Consider the following 18,815-nt stretch of genomic DNA (forward strand, 5'->3'; position numbering starts at 1 on the left):
TCAGGCTTAAATCCTCCTCAGCCTGTAGACAGGGCTTGCCCAAGGAAGGGCTGTTGAAAAGAGACCTCAGGGACTTGGTATTTGCATCACCAAAAAAATAAGACAGGAGTAGACTTCACACCAGACAATACATTGAAGGAAATATTCTTAGCACAGGAGTGCCCTACAGAGTCCCATCCATCTTTCCTTTCATTTGCAGTCTGAATGGAAGATATAACATTTAAGACACTTGCCCTTAGAAGAATTAACGCAAATGAAGGAATGCTTGTGGCTAAATTTTGCAAGAAGTGACTCATGATTTGGAGTAATACCAGCTGAGATCCTTACTGAGCTCAAATTTTAGAAGGGAATTACTGAGTATTTTCTGAAAATCAAGCCCTTTTGAAAGAGGGTTTTTTTCCAAAAGGGCAGCCCAGAACTAAGCACATACTTGGATGTTGCAAGGACTTCATTATTGAAGTGTGTTTTTTTCCTTTCAAACAAATTTACAAAAAGGCCCAAATAACTCATGCAAACTTTACTGATGCAACTGAAAAACAAAATAACAGTCAAGATAGCTGAAGGTTTTATTTTTCTCAGGAGTGATTGTGCATGTCTCAACATTGTTATATGGAAAAAACAGTCAATGTGTTCTTAGTCAAGTGTTTTCCTTGGCTCCACTTTAGCACCTTCCATAGCCAAGTTTCAGCATAGATTAGCAAATGTCCTTGGGTAACTGGTACTCTGGCAGGCACAGTGATGTCCCCAGCAGATTAAACAGGACATCTGTATAGTGCAATGGATGGCATAAAGCATTATACAGAGTGTGCCATTACAGATCTTCCACTATCATAGGAATGAAACTATTATTTTTGTTGCAACTGTCTTTCAATGAATATAATTACTAGATTAGTTCCTTAATTATAATGACCATACCATGTCTGCGTAAGTAGCACACAGCAGCCAAAACATCAAGTCCTGAAAAGTTGGCGGTTTCTCCAAATACTTAGCAATCTAAAGAGGATAAGCTTTTTTTTTTTTCTTGGATGCCTTAAGTTAGATACCTTTATCTGTATTTGGGCAACTAATTACCTGAGGTGACCTTGAGGGATGCTGAGCCCATACTTCCTGTTTCTTTAAATCAATGGGGAGCTCATTGGCACTGAAAAGTGGATAAATTATTTAGGTGCCTAAAAATAAATGCATGTTGGTCAACTTTTAAGTATCAAAGGTGAAATATCTTGCAAAAACTTGGAAGCTGTAGCTGTGAACAGTCTATTTTTAGTGTCCATCTGCTCAGGTAGGAAACATGTGCCATTTGGCTTGCTGATGGTTGTTAAAGTCAACACTGCCATCTTAAAGGCTTCTCTAAAAGGTAAATAAAAGAAAACCTGCAGTGTTTAAGTGTTTTCTGAACTGAGCGAGCTTCAAGGACTCTTAAATTTCAGCTGGCTCTGCAGGGAAACTTAGTCATATCATAGCTTTTTTCATCACTGTAGGATATTGCATGTGGTCTAATGAACTGAAGTTGGAGAGTGGATAAAATAAAAGAAGGAGAAAGCTTTTCATAAATAGCTGTGTGTATTAATTTATCTCTCTGGCTACTAGAAAACTGCAGACTTTTTCTTAGGGAAAAAAGAGCAACGTTAAGACTTTGTAAAGGCCAAGTTAATCTCTTTCACATGTGTAGCTCCTGTTCACATCAGTGACAAGACCTAACCCTGTGAGGTCATCTGTAACCTCAGGGAGTGTCCTCCGAGCTGTCAGCTCTCACTCTGATAGGAGGTGAGGGTGCTCAGCACCACCTGAATCAGGGTGACAAGCTAGAGCTGTTTGTATGTCCCTGCCTTTTGGATTGACACAATACTGTCCTGCTTTATCTTATGTCCTTCATGCAAACTAGTTCTGGGAGTTCACTGACATCTCACAGTTAAATAACAGATATTAGGAGTATTTTTATGGCATGGATTCATTACCCCGTTCTAGCAGTATAAATTACACGTAAATTGTATTTATATCCTCTTTAAACTGACAGAGCAATATAATGGCTCACAAGTATGACAAGGGAATTAAGCAGCATGGGAAAGGGAGAAAGGATGTATTGTTAGATAAGAATCTGAACTCTTCCATTGCAAATACAAGCAAATTCTCAGTGGAAAGAAGTGTCACGTTAGCAGATTGGACAAAAGGGAGGGAAAGAAGTACACGGCAGGGGAATGCATGGTTTGAATTAAGATCTGAGTCTTGGCTACCTTTCATTTCCACATTATAATGATCAAGCCCAATTTTTACTACACAACCCACAAGCTTAAAAATAAATGCACATGTAATACTTTGATATTTCATGTGATAAAATTGCTAGGGAAACCCATTTCAGCATTCAAGTCCCCAGACAGAACAATCAGAGCTGGTCTAATAGAAGCTAAGAGCAGTATTCCCTTGCCTTCATTTGAGAGAGGGATGTATTTGTTTTCTGCAGAGCCATCCAGCCATCCGTTTCTTTCCTGTGGTGTCCTGCCTTACTTCAGGACTATTGCAGCTGACCCCAGCAATCGAGGGCTTTATTTTTATATTTTTATTTGTGCTTTAGTGAATAAAGACCATTAAAAGGGCTCAGAATACAAGGTAGCATGCTCTGGAACCAAGCTGACCCCAGCTTTTTGGAGGAGGTATTGAAGGACACTCTGTAATCACTGACTGTGATGCTACAGATGGGCTCAGTGGAACCTTGTCCACAGATAAGCAGGCTATCAAATGCTTTAGAGGGCTCCCAGATTTTCACAGGCAACTCATGCAAGTCCCAGCACAGTGGGACTCATTAGATCATATAGCCCCATACGATGGGCTTTGTATTGAGCTTCCAAACCAGCTCTGCTTCCTGCATTCAAGTTGCCTCCTTGTTTTATCTAGGTAGAACAGACATAGCCAGCAAACCATAGTGTTTGTGGTGACTTGTATGGCAGGTTTGAAGTATTCCAGGTCAGGCAATACAGAGCTCTGTGGGGACTATTGGTTTCCATTAGTGCCATGTTACTTCTGGTAATTGCCCCTTTGTTTTAACCGCCTAACATAACACGTGTATAACAAGGGAGATAAAACTGCTAACAAAAAGCAAGGTGCAAGTTTATCCAAGAAGATTTATCAAGTGGCATCTTTGGACTGGTAAGTAGCAATGGAATTCAAGGCCAGAAAAGGTGCTTGGACAGCAGCAGACCAAGAAGAACTGGCCAATATGCTGGGCCAGTGTGTAGGTTGTACCTGGAATGGAGGAAGAGAACAGCAAAGGCACAAGGGAAAATATAGACAAAATGTGTCTTGATAAGGAAAGTTTTTTATGTACTTAGAGAAAGCATGATATTTGATAATCAACAGTGTTTGTGGGAAGCAGTTTCATCATCCCCTCTGGACTGGATTTTGCTGTCATTAACATGATCTAATGTACATTATCTGACTCACTTCACATCATCATAGTCACCATATAAATCATCCTGTTCTCTAGAAGACACTGGCACTAATGTGTAGTCGTGGTTCATTTGTTCTGAGAGTGCAGCTGAGTACGTGTGTGTGTGTGCATGTGAAAGAGAGAGGAACAGTGGAGGCAAAAGAGACTGGAGGGCCAGATAATCCCTCAAACTATTTGTTTATGCTTGATAATTAATGAATACAAGCATTTGTCACCTCAGTGTTGAGGACATCAGACAACGGGCAGCAACTTTGCAGGTAAGAAGGCTCCGATCCATCTTCATCTGCTGATAGTAATTGGAGGTCCTTGTCAGAGATTCAGAGGGGATTTATTGATGCGGTACATAGGATTTGCAGAAACAGCTCTTTGAAGGACATGGTATTAAATCATTTCTTTTTTCTTTCTTCTTTTTTTTTTTTATTTTAGCTTTTCAGAATTTATAATCATTTGGGAGATTCACTTCCTTCCTCTGCCTTCAGCAGTGAATGAGAGGAGATGATCTCTTGCCAAATAGAATATTTGGGCTGATACAGTATACTTTGGCAGGATTTGAGATTCTGTCCCTCTTTATCTCATTTGTTTTCTTTCCCGTTTAATTAATACTGTCTGTAGTATAAGCATGACAATGTTGTGTTGTGAAAAATTAGTTCTTGGAAATAAAAAACCTCAATGCAGGTTGAAAAGAATGGCTAAGCTATTGCACACCTCTATTATCTATAGTAAATCACATATGTGCCTGCAAATTTCAGCTGACTGCCATTTCATTTTTCTCTATCTCTGCTTCATAAAACCAGGAATGCAGCATAGTGGATAAATAGCATAAAGAATAAAAGTTGTTTTGAAGTTGTTTACAACTTTGTCAAATTCTAGCCATCTGGGCTGAATTCTTCCATGTTGTCTACCTCAACTTGTGGGCTGTTAAAGCAGAAAGGAGTCAGGATAAGAAAATCAAATAAGGATATGGATAGCATGAAGAAGACAGAAAAGAAGAATATATGGCTCGTCGTGTTCCTTTCCAGTGCCGGAATGGAGACCTCAGATCCCTCAGAGCTGCTGTTCTACCACGAATAAAACCTACTTGCATAGTAAGGGCCATAATCAGACCTGGTGCTCTGCAATGCCTGGGGTGCTGTGTTTGGCTATTAAGCACTGCCAGAGGATTTAGTAATGCAAATCCTTTTGTAGAGATGTGGAACTATGAAAGTCCCCAGCAGAGGTGGGAGGAAGCACAAGCCTTGTAATTTCCAAGCTTAACTGTACAAAATTCTGCACTTATTTTCTCATTCCGCTCTCCAAACAAGAGCGCCACTGGCAGACGGTGTCAAGCTTGTCGTATTATATGCTGGAAATGATGCTGGTGTTTTTGCATTCCATAGGTTGATGAAAACTAAGTGTATCTTACACACGTCCCCAATGGTACACGAGGCTGTCCTGCTGTTTTAGAGATAAGGAAGGCAACAGGGTGTTGAATTGCCAGAGGAGATGTATCTTTTTCTCTCAACACATATCCATTAAAAAAACCAAACCCTTTACTTTCCCAGACCTGGGTTTGCTCTACTATAGATTTCTATGATATAAATTTAAGCTGTGCCCTGCAGCTTTATGTTTCTGTCTGTTCAGCCATTTCAGGGTTGTTTCTCTAATGAAAGATCAGCTGTTTTAATTTTCTTACACAGTTCAACCTTCCCAGCTTCTGAGCTACCCTGGCTCTGTTTCAGCTGTTTGAAGTGTGTTTGAGCCATCAAGAACTTTGCCTTCTTTCCTGTTGTGCCACAACTAATTTTTCTTCTTTCAGTCCCTCAAGAACTTGCTGATAGCACTTTGGAAATCAAATATTCAGTATAGTCCAACCTTCTGCACAGCTAAATGCCCCTTGCTGTTTTCATTGAAAAGCTTTAAATTTAACTAGAAGGGTAGCAATTCCCTTTGTTTATAACCATAGCGTAACAAATTGTAGCCAATTGAAAACCATATTAGGTTGTAAATTTGTATTATGACTGGACATTAACAGGGTGGCAATGTTTTTTCCCGATGGTGATTTTCAGCCCAGTTGTTCTGATGTACCCAAGTGTAAAGTTATTAGGGCCATCTGCGGTTTAAGTCTGGGAAGAAAAGAACTTCAGTTTTGTGTGAAGTTGCACTCCGGCAATCTGCCTGCACGTCTGCTGGCTAAACAGGCAAGACATAGAGCAAATGAAAAAATAAAGAAATCTCCTGCAAAGAAAGCTACTGAGACGTGGAGAAGTAAATATCTATATCATCTGGATGGGATTTCAAATGGCAGAGAGCTGACCTCTAGCTTTGTGTTTGCTTCTAATGATGACTTCTAACAGTGCTACCTGCAGAGAACAAAGACAGTCCAATTAAATCCAGGCCATTTGTATTTTTATTGTAGAGAACATACCAGAATCCCCATCCTCCTCTCCTTGACACAGAAATGTGATGGACTTTTTAATTATCTCAAGCATAAAGTGTGTTTTACTTAAAACAAACCTTTCTCCAACAAAATGGCAATTGTTCCGTTAGTCATTTTCTTTCTGGTGAATCTTCTGCTCCCAACCATTTCCAAGATATTGTGGTAGCTCTTTATTCCTGCTAAGATATTTATGCCTTGTTTAATTTGACAGCTCCCTGTGACACCTGTGCATGGGGAACATGAGAAAAATAAGTGTTCTGTCAAGTGCCTCTGGTAATTTTTCTGGTTTGTCTCTTTCAGGTCTTGTATGACAGGAATGACTTTCTTTATAAATCATGTAAATTGTAGCTTGTTAATGGGTACTTTGATATTACAGACATCCCATATAAATTATTTTATATGTTCTTTTGCAAAACATTTGCAGGAAGGATAACAGTGGAACCTTCAGTGAAAAATGTGACCAATTTTCTGCCCCATCAGTTGAAGCTTGGTTTGCTTTAAATGCAGTACAGAGCCATTGTCTTCCATTTCCTCCAGCAGCTGTTCAGAGCTGAGAGATTGATGAGCTGCAATGGGTTGAGCTGTTTTATTTAAGACCCTGTCTTTAACCATATCCCTCTCCTTTCAGGAAGCTGTAGTAAGCACCTGGATTCAGTTCAGTGACAGCTCTGTTACTCCGCTGGACATTTATGACTCTAAGGACTTCTCCCTTTCTGCTGTATCATTAGATGAAGCTGTTGTCTCGATCCACCAGGACGCTGCCTTAAAATGGCCAGTTGTGGCAGCAGAAGGTGAAGGTCAGGGCACTTTAATCAAGGTGGACATGATGATTTCTGAAGCCTGTCAAAAGTCCAAGAGGAAAAGTGTCCTGGCTGTGGGGAATGGCAACATCAAAGTCAAGTTTGGCCAGAACGATGCAGACTCTGATACAGGTGGAGATTATGATGCTGATGAGATTGAAAACCACGCTAGTGACCGGCGGCACAAAGTGTCGGATCAGGAACGGTATGGCCAGGATGGACGATACTATGGTAGCTCTTCAGCAGAGCGAGAGGAAGGCGCCATCAGGAAAGTCAGCACAACAGCAAAATCCGTAATAAAAAATAAAGTAATTAAAAACAATAGGCTGGATGGTGGCAAAATCTCAGACGATAGCCAGCTGCAGAACATTCCTATAGACTTCACCAACTTCCCTGCTCAAGTAGACCTCCCAAAAGGCAACGCGGGTATGGAGGAAAATGACCTGGTACAGACACCTAGGGGCCTTAGCGATTTGGAGATCGGGATGTACGCTCTGCTAGGGGTCTTCTGCCTGGCAATTCTAGTCTTCCTTATAAACTGTGCAACATTTGCACTGAAGTATCGTCACAAACAGGTTCTGGTGGAAGGACAGGCCACCATGACCCATTCTCATGACTGGGTCTGGCTGGGAAATGAAGCAGAACTTCTGGAGAACACAGCAGATGGATCACCTCAGCAGGATGAGCACACAACGATTATTGACCGAGGGTCGGGTTGTGAGGAGAGCAACCAGCTTCTCGATGGCAGTGCTCAGAAGAATATTCAGAGCCAGGTTCACAGGTGTGCTGACTCAGGGGGCAAGCTTGGAAAGGAACAGAAATCTGAACCTTTACATTCACCGACATCTAAACGGAAGCGGGTAAAATTCACGACATTCACTACCATCCCACCCGACGATGGTTGTCCTACTGTCAACTCAATCCTAAGTAGCAATGACGATGACATTAAGTGGGTGTGCCAGGATATGGACCTGGGGGACTCCAAAGAGATACGAAACTACATGGAAAAGTTCAAAGACAAAGTGTAGCTCCTTGCTGGTTTTTTGGGTTTAACCACACCTTGATGCCTTCAGTTCTACAGTATATATTGGGACAGAAGAGGGGGAGGGGAAGGAACCACCAGGAGAAATGATGAGGCAGTTTTTATAATCAGGGAAAGAAATTTGCCAAACTGTCGATGGTTTATTTTTGTTTTTCACTTTGTTTTGTTTTTCCAGCAGTTATTCAGCTACTCATGGATTTAGAAAGTGGAATATAAATAGCAGAAAGGAACAAGGAAATGGTATGACCATTATGATGAACTGGGCAAGATGAGGTTGTGAAAATTTGTTTTATGGGTCATACAAATAATAATGATAGTAGTATTTCAAAGTACCAAAAATATTTGTAAAAAGAAAAGAGAGAATATAGGAGCATGAAAAGAATAAGCAGGAGACAAACAATAACTTATCTGTGTTTCTAATAAAACATCACAATTATGGACATATGACCCACAAGGTGATTTTTTAGATTGTTACTCAAGCTGTTTCTTTTTATCCCTTCATTTGAAATGAAGATGTGTCTTTGGCATTACATATGGAGAAGGAGGAAATTACCTGGTATTTTTATTTTTACTTTTCTGTTTGTCCTGTGTCAACTTTGTAAGTTGAAACGGAATAATTTTCCCTTTCATTTTTCTTTTAAATATCTTAAAGCCAGGAAATTTTTCAATTCACTAAGTTCACAGTGGACCAAGAACATTTTGTTTGTAAGTTAGCTATAAATAATCTCCTGTCATTTAAAGAATTCAGGGGATAAGTATTGACTAATAATTTCCATGTGGTGTCTCTTCTGAAAGCCTAAGCCTCCGTTGTTTCACCCTAGCTAGAAATATGTTCTGTTTGGAAGAAGTATTCATTTTACTTTCAGGTTTGGATTGTTTATTTAGCTGTTTGTTTGACATTTCCACAACCAAAGTTCCCATCTTTCACTAAGGGAAGAAGGTGCTGTTTTATGTTAGCTTTTAGAAATAACAACCGATGGGGGTGCCCCACTGGTGCATTTTCACTGTACCTGGAACTGAGACCATCACAGGCCAAATGTGTAGAGCCTGGATTTGGGGGTTTTTTTAGTTCATAATTTCATTCAATAATTTTCTGTTTATTCTAATGTCACCAGCTCTCATCAAGCTCAGAAAGCTACGAGAAGAATGGACAGAAAGACATTGATTGTCCCCACGCTTTTATTTCCTTGTAGTGGAAGAGCTGGCCTCTGGACAGACTGTTGGGAGGGAGGGAAATATTGTTGAAACAAGATCAAGAAATATCTGGAGCTATTTTATAGATTTTTTTTTTTTTTTTTTTTTCATTTGTGACTGCAAAAGTTGCTTGTGTTAATATAGTTTTATAGTTTTATTTTTCTGTGAAATAAATCTATCAAAAGAATCTCTCTGCTTGGTCACGTGTAAATTGAATTGTCTCCTAGACAATTAGAATGTGTATGAAGTAGTTAATGCATATGTTCCTGGGTATGTATGTGTCTAAATTTAAGTATCATGATGATTGATGTAGCGGTTTTGAAGTTAAACCTTAGAGATCTTGGTTGTTCTACTTACATTTCCTTGCACTAATGAAACGTTGCAAAAAGTAGACATTTTCTTGGGGCAATTACTTGGAGTAGTTGAAAACCTAATCTATGGAACTATTTTTATTTCAGAAATGACTTAGTATCACATTGGAGTTTGCTTATTACAAACGATAAATTTAGCTATATATATTTTTTTCTGTGACTTCAATAAGATTGTAACTTCTTTTAGTTAAAGCATCATAGTTAAGTAGTTCTCTGACCTGTAATACACTGCAATAAAATACTTTTTTTTTTTTTTTTTTTTGCCATTGGACCAGCTAAGACTGAAAATTTTAGATTAGATGTAGAGCTGATGTTTTGAATAAAAAATACAAAACCAATAATTAATCTGAAGCGAATACAAACCAGAGTCATGGATTCATTGTGTAAACTGGAAGAACTGTGTTGACTCAGTGCCAGTTTACATGAATGGAGGATGCAGATCAAAATCTATACAATGAGCAAACCACTGTCATCCAAAACCTTTCGTAACTGCAAGGAAGATGGTATATCCAGCCTTTTGGAAAACAGTATTATGTCCTGACTGTTAGCTGGAAGCACTTACATTGTCCTGTCTTTACCTGTGTATTTCTTTTTTTTTTTTTATTACTAAACTCAGTAGTTTGGTTTTTTTGCTTGGACAAAAATCAATCCTGCCACCCAGTAACATAGATGGACGTTTTAACAAGATATGCCTAGTATACATTGTAGACTGAAAGAATGTAATATTTATTTATACATGTTATACAAATTGTAATTAAAATGCTTTACATGGCTTGACAAAATAACCTCTTTTTTTTCTATGGGGAGGGGGCTCCTGTGGATTCTGTGTTGAAGTACTGCATCCACTGCCTAACAGCTGCAACAAAATGTAAGCTGCTTTCTGAAGAGAGGAGAATAGAGATGTATGAAAGTTTTTCACTGCTCTGACCCTTCTTTTGTGAACTGCTTCCCCTTCCCACCCAACATGTGGGGATGATGATGGATGGCAGGAGAAGACAGCAGTCAGGCACAGTTCATGGCCATGTCACTATTCATCTTGTTCATCTTCATGCCTATCATCAGCATGAACAACTCCAGGACTCTTGCTTCTGATGTGTGCAGCCCAGTCATAATTAATTATGTTGCTTCTCTGATTGATACAGTAGGTTCAGATGGAAGCAAGTTTCACTGAATCACAACTGACATATACAAAGCACCCTGTATCCCAAAGGACCCCAAGCTACTTTACAAGCTAAGCACAGTGATGCATCAGCCACACCTCAGGGATCAGTATATCTTCCTGGGAAAACACAGGTGTCTCTGAGGTGAAAAAGGCATTTACAGCACAGAACTGCAAAACACAACAGTGGAGGAACAAGAAAGATAGTATGGAGCAAAATATACACCATGGTAGCACAGAATATTATTGTTCAAATTGCATTTTTAAGAAGGCTGTTACTGTGCTGACTAGCCCCTGTTACAGCAAGTATGAAGAATGGCATCTCCAGTAACCCAGTGCTCCTGAACACGAGTACTGGTACAGCACTGGCTGGAGGGGAAAGGGCTAATTACTAAATCACTGTTTCTAGTCCATGCACCCTGACTTTGCTCTTTGCTGAGGCTTTATAGGATCAGAAGAGGAAAGAGTATCTAACATAAACAGTTGGCTACTGAGAGAAAACCTTATGAGCAGAATTCATTTTGCTCTGTATTTTCACAATGACGTGTGTATGTCTTCCTTGGTCTTGCTGTCTCACCGCATTGTCGAGGGAAAGTATTCCACAGTGAATGAAAACATTCCTAATTCACCTCCTCTTCAACAGCTCAAGTGCTTTATTCAAGAAATTAAAATGTGTCTTCATTGAAATTAAAAGGATGGAAAAGTCGAAGTTTCCCATGAGAAACTATTTTGCAATTCCTTTTCAAAAACAGCTATGTAACTAATGCAACTCAGATTGGATTCAACATTCCCAAGGAGGAGAAGAACTCTTCTGTTGTGAATAGGAAAGTTATAGCTTATTCATTGTTTCAATATTCATTGAAATAGTCACCATTTTTTGCTTTTTATTTATTGACTGCAAGTATAGTTCTATGTTGTCTGTTGATTCAGACTTAGGCAGTTTGTTTGAAATGACTGCCTTTTGGAAAAATTAATTTTAATATACAGCGGCGATCATTGTGGCAAGATTTCATTGACGATTAGCCATGTGTCACTTCTCAGTGACAGTATTTTGTCATTATATTTAAATTAGAATAAATAATGGCTGCAGAGTCCCTCTGAAGTGAGTGGTTTGAGAGGCTTGCACACGTAGAGTCCATTGACTGCAGCCTCTAGCACTGGGTTGGACACTTGCCATTCACAAACACATACGGCATTTTACGCACGCTGCAGATTACCATGGACATTTGTTACAGTTCTGACTTAGTCTTTATCTTGTCTGTGCCATAATAATCACTTTGCAAATGCTGATAATAACGTACAACTGCCAACTTGAGCGCACACATGGCCAGAAGGAGAGGCTTAAGCAGCAGGTTCTTTAGCAGGACTCGGGGGCAGTCAGTGCAGCCATGTTTCCAAAGCAAATTAAATGGCAACATCACATCCCTGAAGCACATAAAATGGTTTTCTCTGATGTTTTTTTACTAACACATGCCTATTATTGATGTCTTTTAGTTCCTGAGTTATCAACTAATGGACTTCAGCTAATCTCCACATTGCCAACATGGTGGGGTTTTAAAGCTGTAAGAGGAAGCCACCTGACGTACTGCCTATCGTAACGTGACATCGTACTATAGTGAAGAAGAAGAACCACTGCTCCAGGTTCCGTACCATATATTACAGTAGTCAGAATGTGGAAAATGTGTTCAGAGAGGGTATGACGTGTTTAACAACAGGGGCTCATGATGCAAGGCCTGTGGTGGTTGCGAGGGAGGACTTGGGAACACTCTCCACTCCCAAGGCCCTGCTCCAACTATTCTGTTAGTCACAGCTACAGCATTTCTGTCTAGATCCACACCTGCTGTAAATCTTTGTGTCTCTATTGAAGCCATCTGGTAGAGCCATGTTAATTGGCAGCAGCCAGGAGCCTGGACTTTTGATTTAATATATATGAGAAGTCCCTGACTGTTTGGGCAGAGTTTTAAAGCTGCTTTGCCACATGATAAACTGAATTTGTGTGCTTCCCAAAATGAGGGGTTTGATTGCCCCTGCCATGAAAGTTGGAAGAGATAAGGCTACCAGGAGTACTCTGGAGACTTGGGTGGGATGGGGGCAATGCCTCTCCTAGCACAGCCTGCTGTCTTCCTCAGGAGCAGGAACTGTTTCATGTGTCGTGGTATTTCCTTTACTAGGCCCCGCCAGCCTGGCTCTTCAGGATGTTCCCTCAAACAAAGCAGGGAGAGTGTCTCCTGCTGCTGTACCTACCTGCTGTCTAGGTCTGGTCTGGCTGAGCTGTAGAGGTGCTTGATTGCTTTCCTGGAAATCCTGGCACTGTGCTTTTTTGTGCTCTTTGTAGGTCTTAAGCCCAGAGGAAGCTTAGAAGAGACCATTGATTTTGACTCCTGTAACTCATGGATGAACAGGAGCGTGTCTTCAAAATTGCATGGTCTTTGCTAAGGAAGACAGGCCCTGTTTGAAGAGACAACAGAGGGAATTAAAAACAAGGAAAAACTCAGCCCTGCCTTCGCATTTAATTTTTCTGAAGCTACAGAACATAGTGCTTCAGAGACAGGCAGATACTGAAATTTTTCAATTTATCTTCCACTGACCAAAAATTCTGTCAAAGCCCAATTCTGAGTGAGCCACCGTAAATGATCATCTCAGCAGGGAGGAAACCACCGGGCTGTGAAATATCATTTATTTGAGAAATTCACATTGGGTCAAATGCCAGGATTTACATTTCTTAAGCTTTGCTGTGCTGCAGTTACAAAGGCACTGGGATCGGGCACAGAGAGCTGCTCTGAACATCTCTCTTGGCAATGTGCCGTACTTGCCAGATGAGGGAATCTCTGGGTGCCAGGGGTGCATGGTTGCAAAGATAACACGCTGCAAGGTACATTTTTCTGTCAAGGAGCCAGGATGGAAATTCATTAATAATAATTTGCACTTAGAGGAGAGCCTTTCATCTGAGAAGCTCGGTGGCTTCCAATTGTTGTTAAAGGATAAAAATGTGAGCAGGCTCAAGGGGCCCTGTTTTCTCAGATGAGACAGTGCCAGGTGAACACCTTCCCCCTTGTCAAGGCCCGGGCACCCAGCTGTACCTGTGTGGGGGCTGGGCCTGTCTGCTGGGGGGAGGCAATTAGTGAAATCACCTGGTGCTGGCAGTAACGAGGAACCCAGTCTGCCAGGGGAGAGAGGAGCATTTGGGTTGTGGCTGATGAAGGTTGAGCACTGTGTGAAAGCTGTGCTGCTGGTGGAGTTGTGCAGCCATGGGATGGGAATGCTGGTTGCAGGAGGAAGGAGTGCGTGAAGGGGAGAAAAGAAGCGAAGCTTTCCTGTTGCTTTGAGGCTGCTGGCACAGAACAGACCTCCATGAAAAAGTGAGTCCTGCTTTGTTTGGTGTTTATTTATTCCTGGGTTGTGTTTGGAGGGAAGGAGAAACCTTCTTGCTTGCTTAGGTGTCCCAACCTTGGGAGTCAGTAAGCGCAGCTGTGTGTTGCTCATGCCTTACCTTTGGCAAGGGGAAGGCCACTGGTAATGGAATAAAATGCAATATTCCAGTATGTGTGTATGGGAACACCTCATAGTGCAAAGCCAGTGTGGTATATCCTGGATCGGATGCTGGATCCTGAATCCTTCTGATGTAGCTTAACTGCTAGGAAGTCTATATTCCCTCAACTAGTGAGCATGCTGGCTTGCCCTCAGCTTCTAGAAATACTTTGATGTTGATTAAATTTGAGACATGACCTGGAAAAGGCTCTCGCTTTCGGGAAGCAGAGATGCAGTGTGTTCATGGTGCTGCTCCAAGCTTGCTGGGTTGGAAATAGGACGGTGACCCCCAGTGCTTGCACGTACATTTCTTTTTTCCTTTGTGCGTAGCCTGAAGACCAAGTAGCAACAAGAGTGCTGCTCTGTTTTGAAAGATTCCTAAGCTGGATTTCAGTGCTTAAAAATAAGCTGTCAGCAAAGATGCAGCAGCGGGCAGAGATAATGATGCAAATTACCAAATAACTCTCCCTCTTGATTACTTATTTTGGACAAACTCATTCTTTTTATGCCTATGCTAGGGAGGGATTAAAGCTCTTTGTGTGGAGTGAGGACGTGAAAACCAGCCACAAGCCTCCTGGAGACAATGTGTCTGGTGTTCAGCTGAGCTATATCCAGTTGCAAAGGTGCCCTGTACTAACCGTCCCCTTGGCTGCGGCAGGGGTTGCTTTGTGCCCTCTCAGGCATGTTGCAGCTGATCTTGCATCTTTCAGGAGGTGCAGTAGCATGTTTAGAGATGGTTGGTAACTCTATACACCCACCCACCCCCACCTCGAGCCTGTATCTGAAGGTTTTTCAGGTAGTTTCCAGCATGCTGTATGGCTATCTGGCAGGGCTACGGTGAGTGCTGGGGACGCTGAAGTACCTCTGTGCTCTGGATGCTGGAGTCGCTTCTCAGCCCTTCTGAGCTTCACACTGCAAGGGTCACATTTGATCCCCTGAATTCAAATAACATGAGTAGAAACTGAATTCCTGGAAGCTACAATTTAGGTTGGAATCCTTCACGAACAGATTGCAGCACCATAATTATCTCGATGCTTCTGTCTGGCTAAAAATACAGGATAGGAGGGAAATCTTACAGAAGGCTTTTGGTAGTTTTGCCACCGTCTTGCACATGGCCTAGTGGAAGAGGGTCATCTGGCTGAGAAACGTCTGTTCTGCCGTCGGCCATTATCAAACTCTGCTCATTCCCTGCTTATTTATTTCACTGTTGGATATTTTAAGCTGCCATCTAGCTTCCTGAGATTGCTGATGTAACTTGTAGCAATACTAAATGAAAAGCCACTGGCACAAATTCATATTATTCAGATGTCCTGTGGATTTTGGAGAGAGGGAAGGTGAAAAGAAATGTGGACTGTTTGTGTTGCAGAACTAAAGAATGAGAGCAAAGTCCCATGAGAAGAAAGATAAAGACTTACGTTGTATAAAGGCTAGGATTGCTTTCTTATTTTGCTTTCTGTAACATATATATAATTTCCCTGACTGTTGTGGTCTTTCCTTTTTGGAGTAATAATTTTCCTGGTTTAGGGGTAAGATCTACATGATCCCCCTGAGGATTAGGATGGCTACGTTACCTGGCTACATGGAGTGGTAGCACCACAGCAGGTACCAGAGCGTCCACTCTGACAATCCATGCTAACACCTGAGGAACTGTATGATGAACAGAACTGTTGGTAAACACTGTCTGTATAATTGATAGTCTGGCTGTATGTGATAGCCAGCTCAGAATTATATGTTTTCTGGTGACGGGGAAGATTTTGGTTCCCAATGAGCATTATACATCTTATAAGGCTCCAGCTGGACAGCTGCACTGCAGGCAGAAAGCCCCACTTGAGACAGACAGGACCCAAAATGCTGCATAGCTAACGATTGTCACTTCAGTGTCATTTAGTAGTGATTGCTATAGGAGCAGAATTATCTGGGGACTCTTCTTTGGTTATGATGACACTATACGTCTTATAAAACTGAGCTGAGGTTACCATAATGATGAGACTCTATTAATTTAATATGATATTGCTACAGGGCCTTTTCATGGATTGTCTGAAAGATTAATATTCTTTAACAGAAACACTTTGGCAAATCAAGTCACCATTTCCCATTCTTCCACTCCACCCCTGCATTTTGGGATCTGCATTTACTTTTTCCATCATGCCTCTAGGTTAGTCAAACCACATCCATCAGCATGGCATGAGTTTTACACACTTTTTTTTAAAGTGCTCCAAGAATATCTTCCCTGCTTTGTAGAGCATTGTGTCTTACTATTTTAAAGCCTATAATTACAAAAATAAAATGCAAGATCATGTTGGGGGGAACAGGGAAACGAGCAAGTCAGATAACTGACAACTTCAGGGCTTTTTGGAAACCCACCAAGCAGAATAGAATGGAAGTTTCTCCCAAATGCAGAGCAAAAGGGATTTGTCCCTAACTGGGAAGAAACAACTGATATAAATCCAGATGTTTTCCCCCGTACAAGGAGTGCTGTTCTCTATGCTTCTGCAGAGTTCTGATGATCACAGGTGGTGTTATTTGTAGACCTGTGCTTTCCCTCGGGTAGTGCCAATGGGACCCAGGTAGCTACAGTCGAGTAGGTGTGAGTGAGAGTTTCACTGCTGCGTGAGTTGCGAGTGGCTCTGAGGAAATAAGGGAGCCTGGGAGTCCTGGCTCTAACTTCAGCTCCCTGCGAGACACTCCTGGTTCCTGCTCTCTGAATAAAACCTGTGGACTCTGATGGTACAAGCTGGCATTGGCTTGACACTTGTGGCTGAAGGGAAGATTCCTAGATGTGCTAATGAGATACGCGGCTCATCTCAAGTAGGAAGGAATTAAACATTTAGATAAGAATTACAAGTGTGTCACTGTAGAAGTGGCTGGAGTGAATTATCACCTGTGATAATGTGCAGTTGTGAGCGACCGCTGTGGTTTGTCATAGCAATGAATGGTTACGAAGTGTAGCGTTTCCCATTAAGTTTCACAGAGTTTCATGTTTGCACAGGTCTCTGAGTACAGACCTGTTCTAAGTCAGACTTTTAGAGAATGCTTCATGTTTCAGGTGCCTTCCTGGCAGTCCTTCCAGTAGCATCATCTGTCCATGAAGTAATTGCTGTAGTAGAGCTCATATTTCTTCAGCTGCTACCTGTAAAACGAGCAGATCAAAACACAATTTTTCTGTTTAGAGAAAGCTAAAGACAGAGGCATGCTTACTATGTTTTTTTCCTTCAAGTCTTTTCCCCTCTATCTCAAATAGGAACAAGCTGGGCTAAAAAAATCTATTTAAACTGAGGTAGCTGGAAATGCAGATGCTCAGTGCCTCTTCTCAGTGCCATTCTGTTCACCATAGCAGGTGTAGGGGTGTCCTGGAGTTTTTCAGTGACCCCAGGATTGCCATGGGGAGTGGTGAGCTGCTACTGCAGCTTCAGGGATGGGGGACCTGTGGGGCCATGGCAATGATAGGGTATGGTCAGCTACACAGTGTTTAAATAGTGTGTATGTATGTTGACATATATTGTGTGGACCTGTGGCAGGTTATATTCCCAGCTGCACAAGCTACTGGGGAGTGATGGGGAGGAGACAGTGAAAGCGTATGTGGAAAGGGCAGAAGGAGGAGAGGAGGCCAGTATTTCTTCCAAGCTTTTGTCATGTCTAATTTTAGTTCAGTATTTTTAATAACCCAGTTTAAATTGTGCATAGCTTTGGATTTATGAAGCAGGCTATGCTTTGATAAAATAACCAGTCCTATGTACTTACAGGTTTTATTAAAAAGATGAGCAAATAAATATAAAATGAAATAGGCATATTGCTAAACTAATCCAGTACAATTTCACTAAACTACCAGAATGGAATAATGCAGCAATCAAAGGCTGCTATTAAAACTGAATCCATAAATCAGAGAATTCAAATTAACAATTCACCAAATTAAACCAGCAGGTAATCAAATTCAATGATAGGGTTGATGCTAAGAGGAATTGCTCTGTGTGGGTCTCATTGGAAAAACATATGGAGAAGCCAAGTCCTTTCAATTGATGATATAAACCAGTGCTTTGGCCAGTACAGTCCTTCAGCTGGTGAGGGCATAAGCATGTAGGAACTAGGTGCAGATGGGACATTAAATTAAATCCTTCCCAGGGAGGATCCCACCTCAGTGCAGACAAATGCAGAAAATTGATTTGCACGTATATCTTGCGTGAAATTATCAATGTCTGTGGCATGGCCTCCCTGGGTCGTGTTCTCTTCTCTCAGTCCTGCTCTTGAACCTTCAGTGCTACTGAATCTTCTAGCAGTCTTGCTCTGGAGACAGTGATTGAGTTGCAGGCAATCTATTTCTCTTTAGACCCTCTGTGGTTGAGAAAGGGTACTGCTACTAACCACGTGGATGCCAGTCTCTACTACAGACCCTTTCATAGCAGAAGGGGATATGTACAGAGGAGGGCCAGAGATCGTCATGCTCTGTGACGTCTTGAGATATCATCATAACGCTTGGAGAAGTTTGGGGAAAGATGAGGTTACTATTTCTTACCTCCCCTGCTTCTAGACAGGTGTCTGTGTGTGGAAAATAATGGAAGATTGGCAAAGAGGATTATAAACGTGCTCAAGTGACTTGCAGCTGGGCTGTAGAAAGACCCATAGCATACTAGTTGTTGTTTAGTCGTGTGTGTTTGGCAAGTAGAACATTTGTGCCTGGAGAGCATAGACCTGTGATGGACTCGGAGGCACTCTATTGAACGTGGTTGAGATTCCTGCCCTGCTGTGGGGAGGATCAAAGCCCAGTGGTGAACTCCACTTGTGTGAACCCCTGATACACAGGTGAGAACAGCAGGTTGGGTAACACTCCCTGGCAAGGACTGAGCTCGGTGCCCTCTTTTGTGCCTC

The 18,815-nt window shown here is 41.5% G+C and overlaps 2 protein-coding genes across 4 annotated transcripts in view; both read left to right on the top strand.

Annotated features, from left to right (window-relative positions):
* LOC106898998 (transmembrane protein 132C-like) overlaps nt 1-8,147 on the top strand; it is a 150,278-nt gene extending 142,131 nt beyond the window's left edge. Inside the window, exon 8 of the mRNA XM_014960623.1 lies at nt 6,487-8,147. Coding sequence (XP_014816109.1) covers nt 6,487-7,686 — 1,200 coding nt within the window. The 3' untranslated portion in view covers nt 7,687-8,147. The remainder of the gene's footprint in view (nt 1-6,486) is intronic.
* Nucleotides 8,148-13,359: 5,212 nt separating this feature from the next.
* The window catches only part of GLT1D1 (glycosyltransferase 1 domain containing 1), a 122,362-nt gene continuing 116,906 nt past the window's right edge, over nt 13,360-18,815 (top strand). For all 3 annotated transcript variants that reach the window (XM_014962705.1, XM_014962698.1, XM_014962714.1), the window contains exon 1: nt 13,360-13,783. The gene's annotated coding sequence lies outside the window, so the exon portion shown is untranslated. The remainder of the gene's footprint in view (nt 13,784-18,815) is intronic.

Source organism: Calidris pugnax, unplaced genomic scaffold (genome assembly GCF_001431845.1).
Source record: "Calidris pugnax isolate Ruff unplaced genomic scaffold, ASM143184v1 scaffold32, whole genome shotgun sequence".
Lineage (NCBI taxonomy): Eukaryota > Metazoa > Chordata > Aves > Charadriiformes > Scolopacidae > Calidris > Calidris pugnax.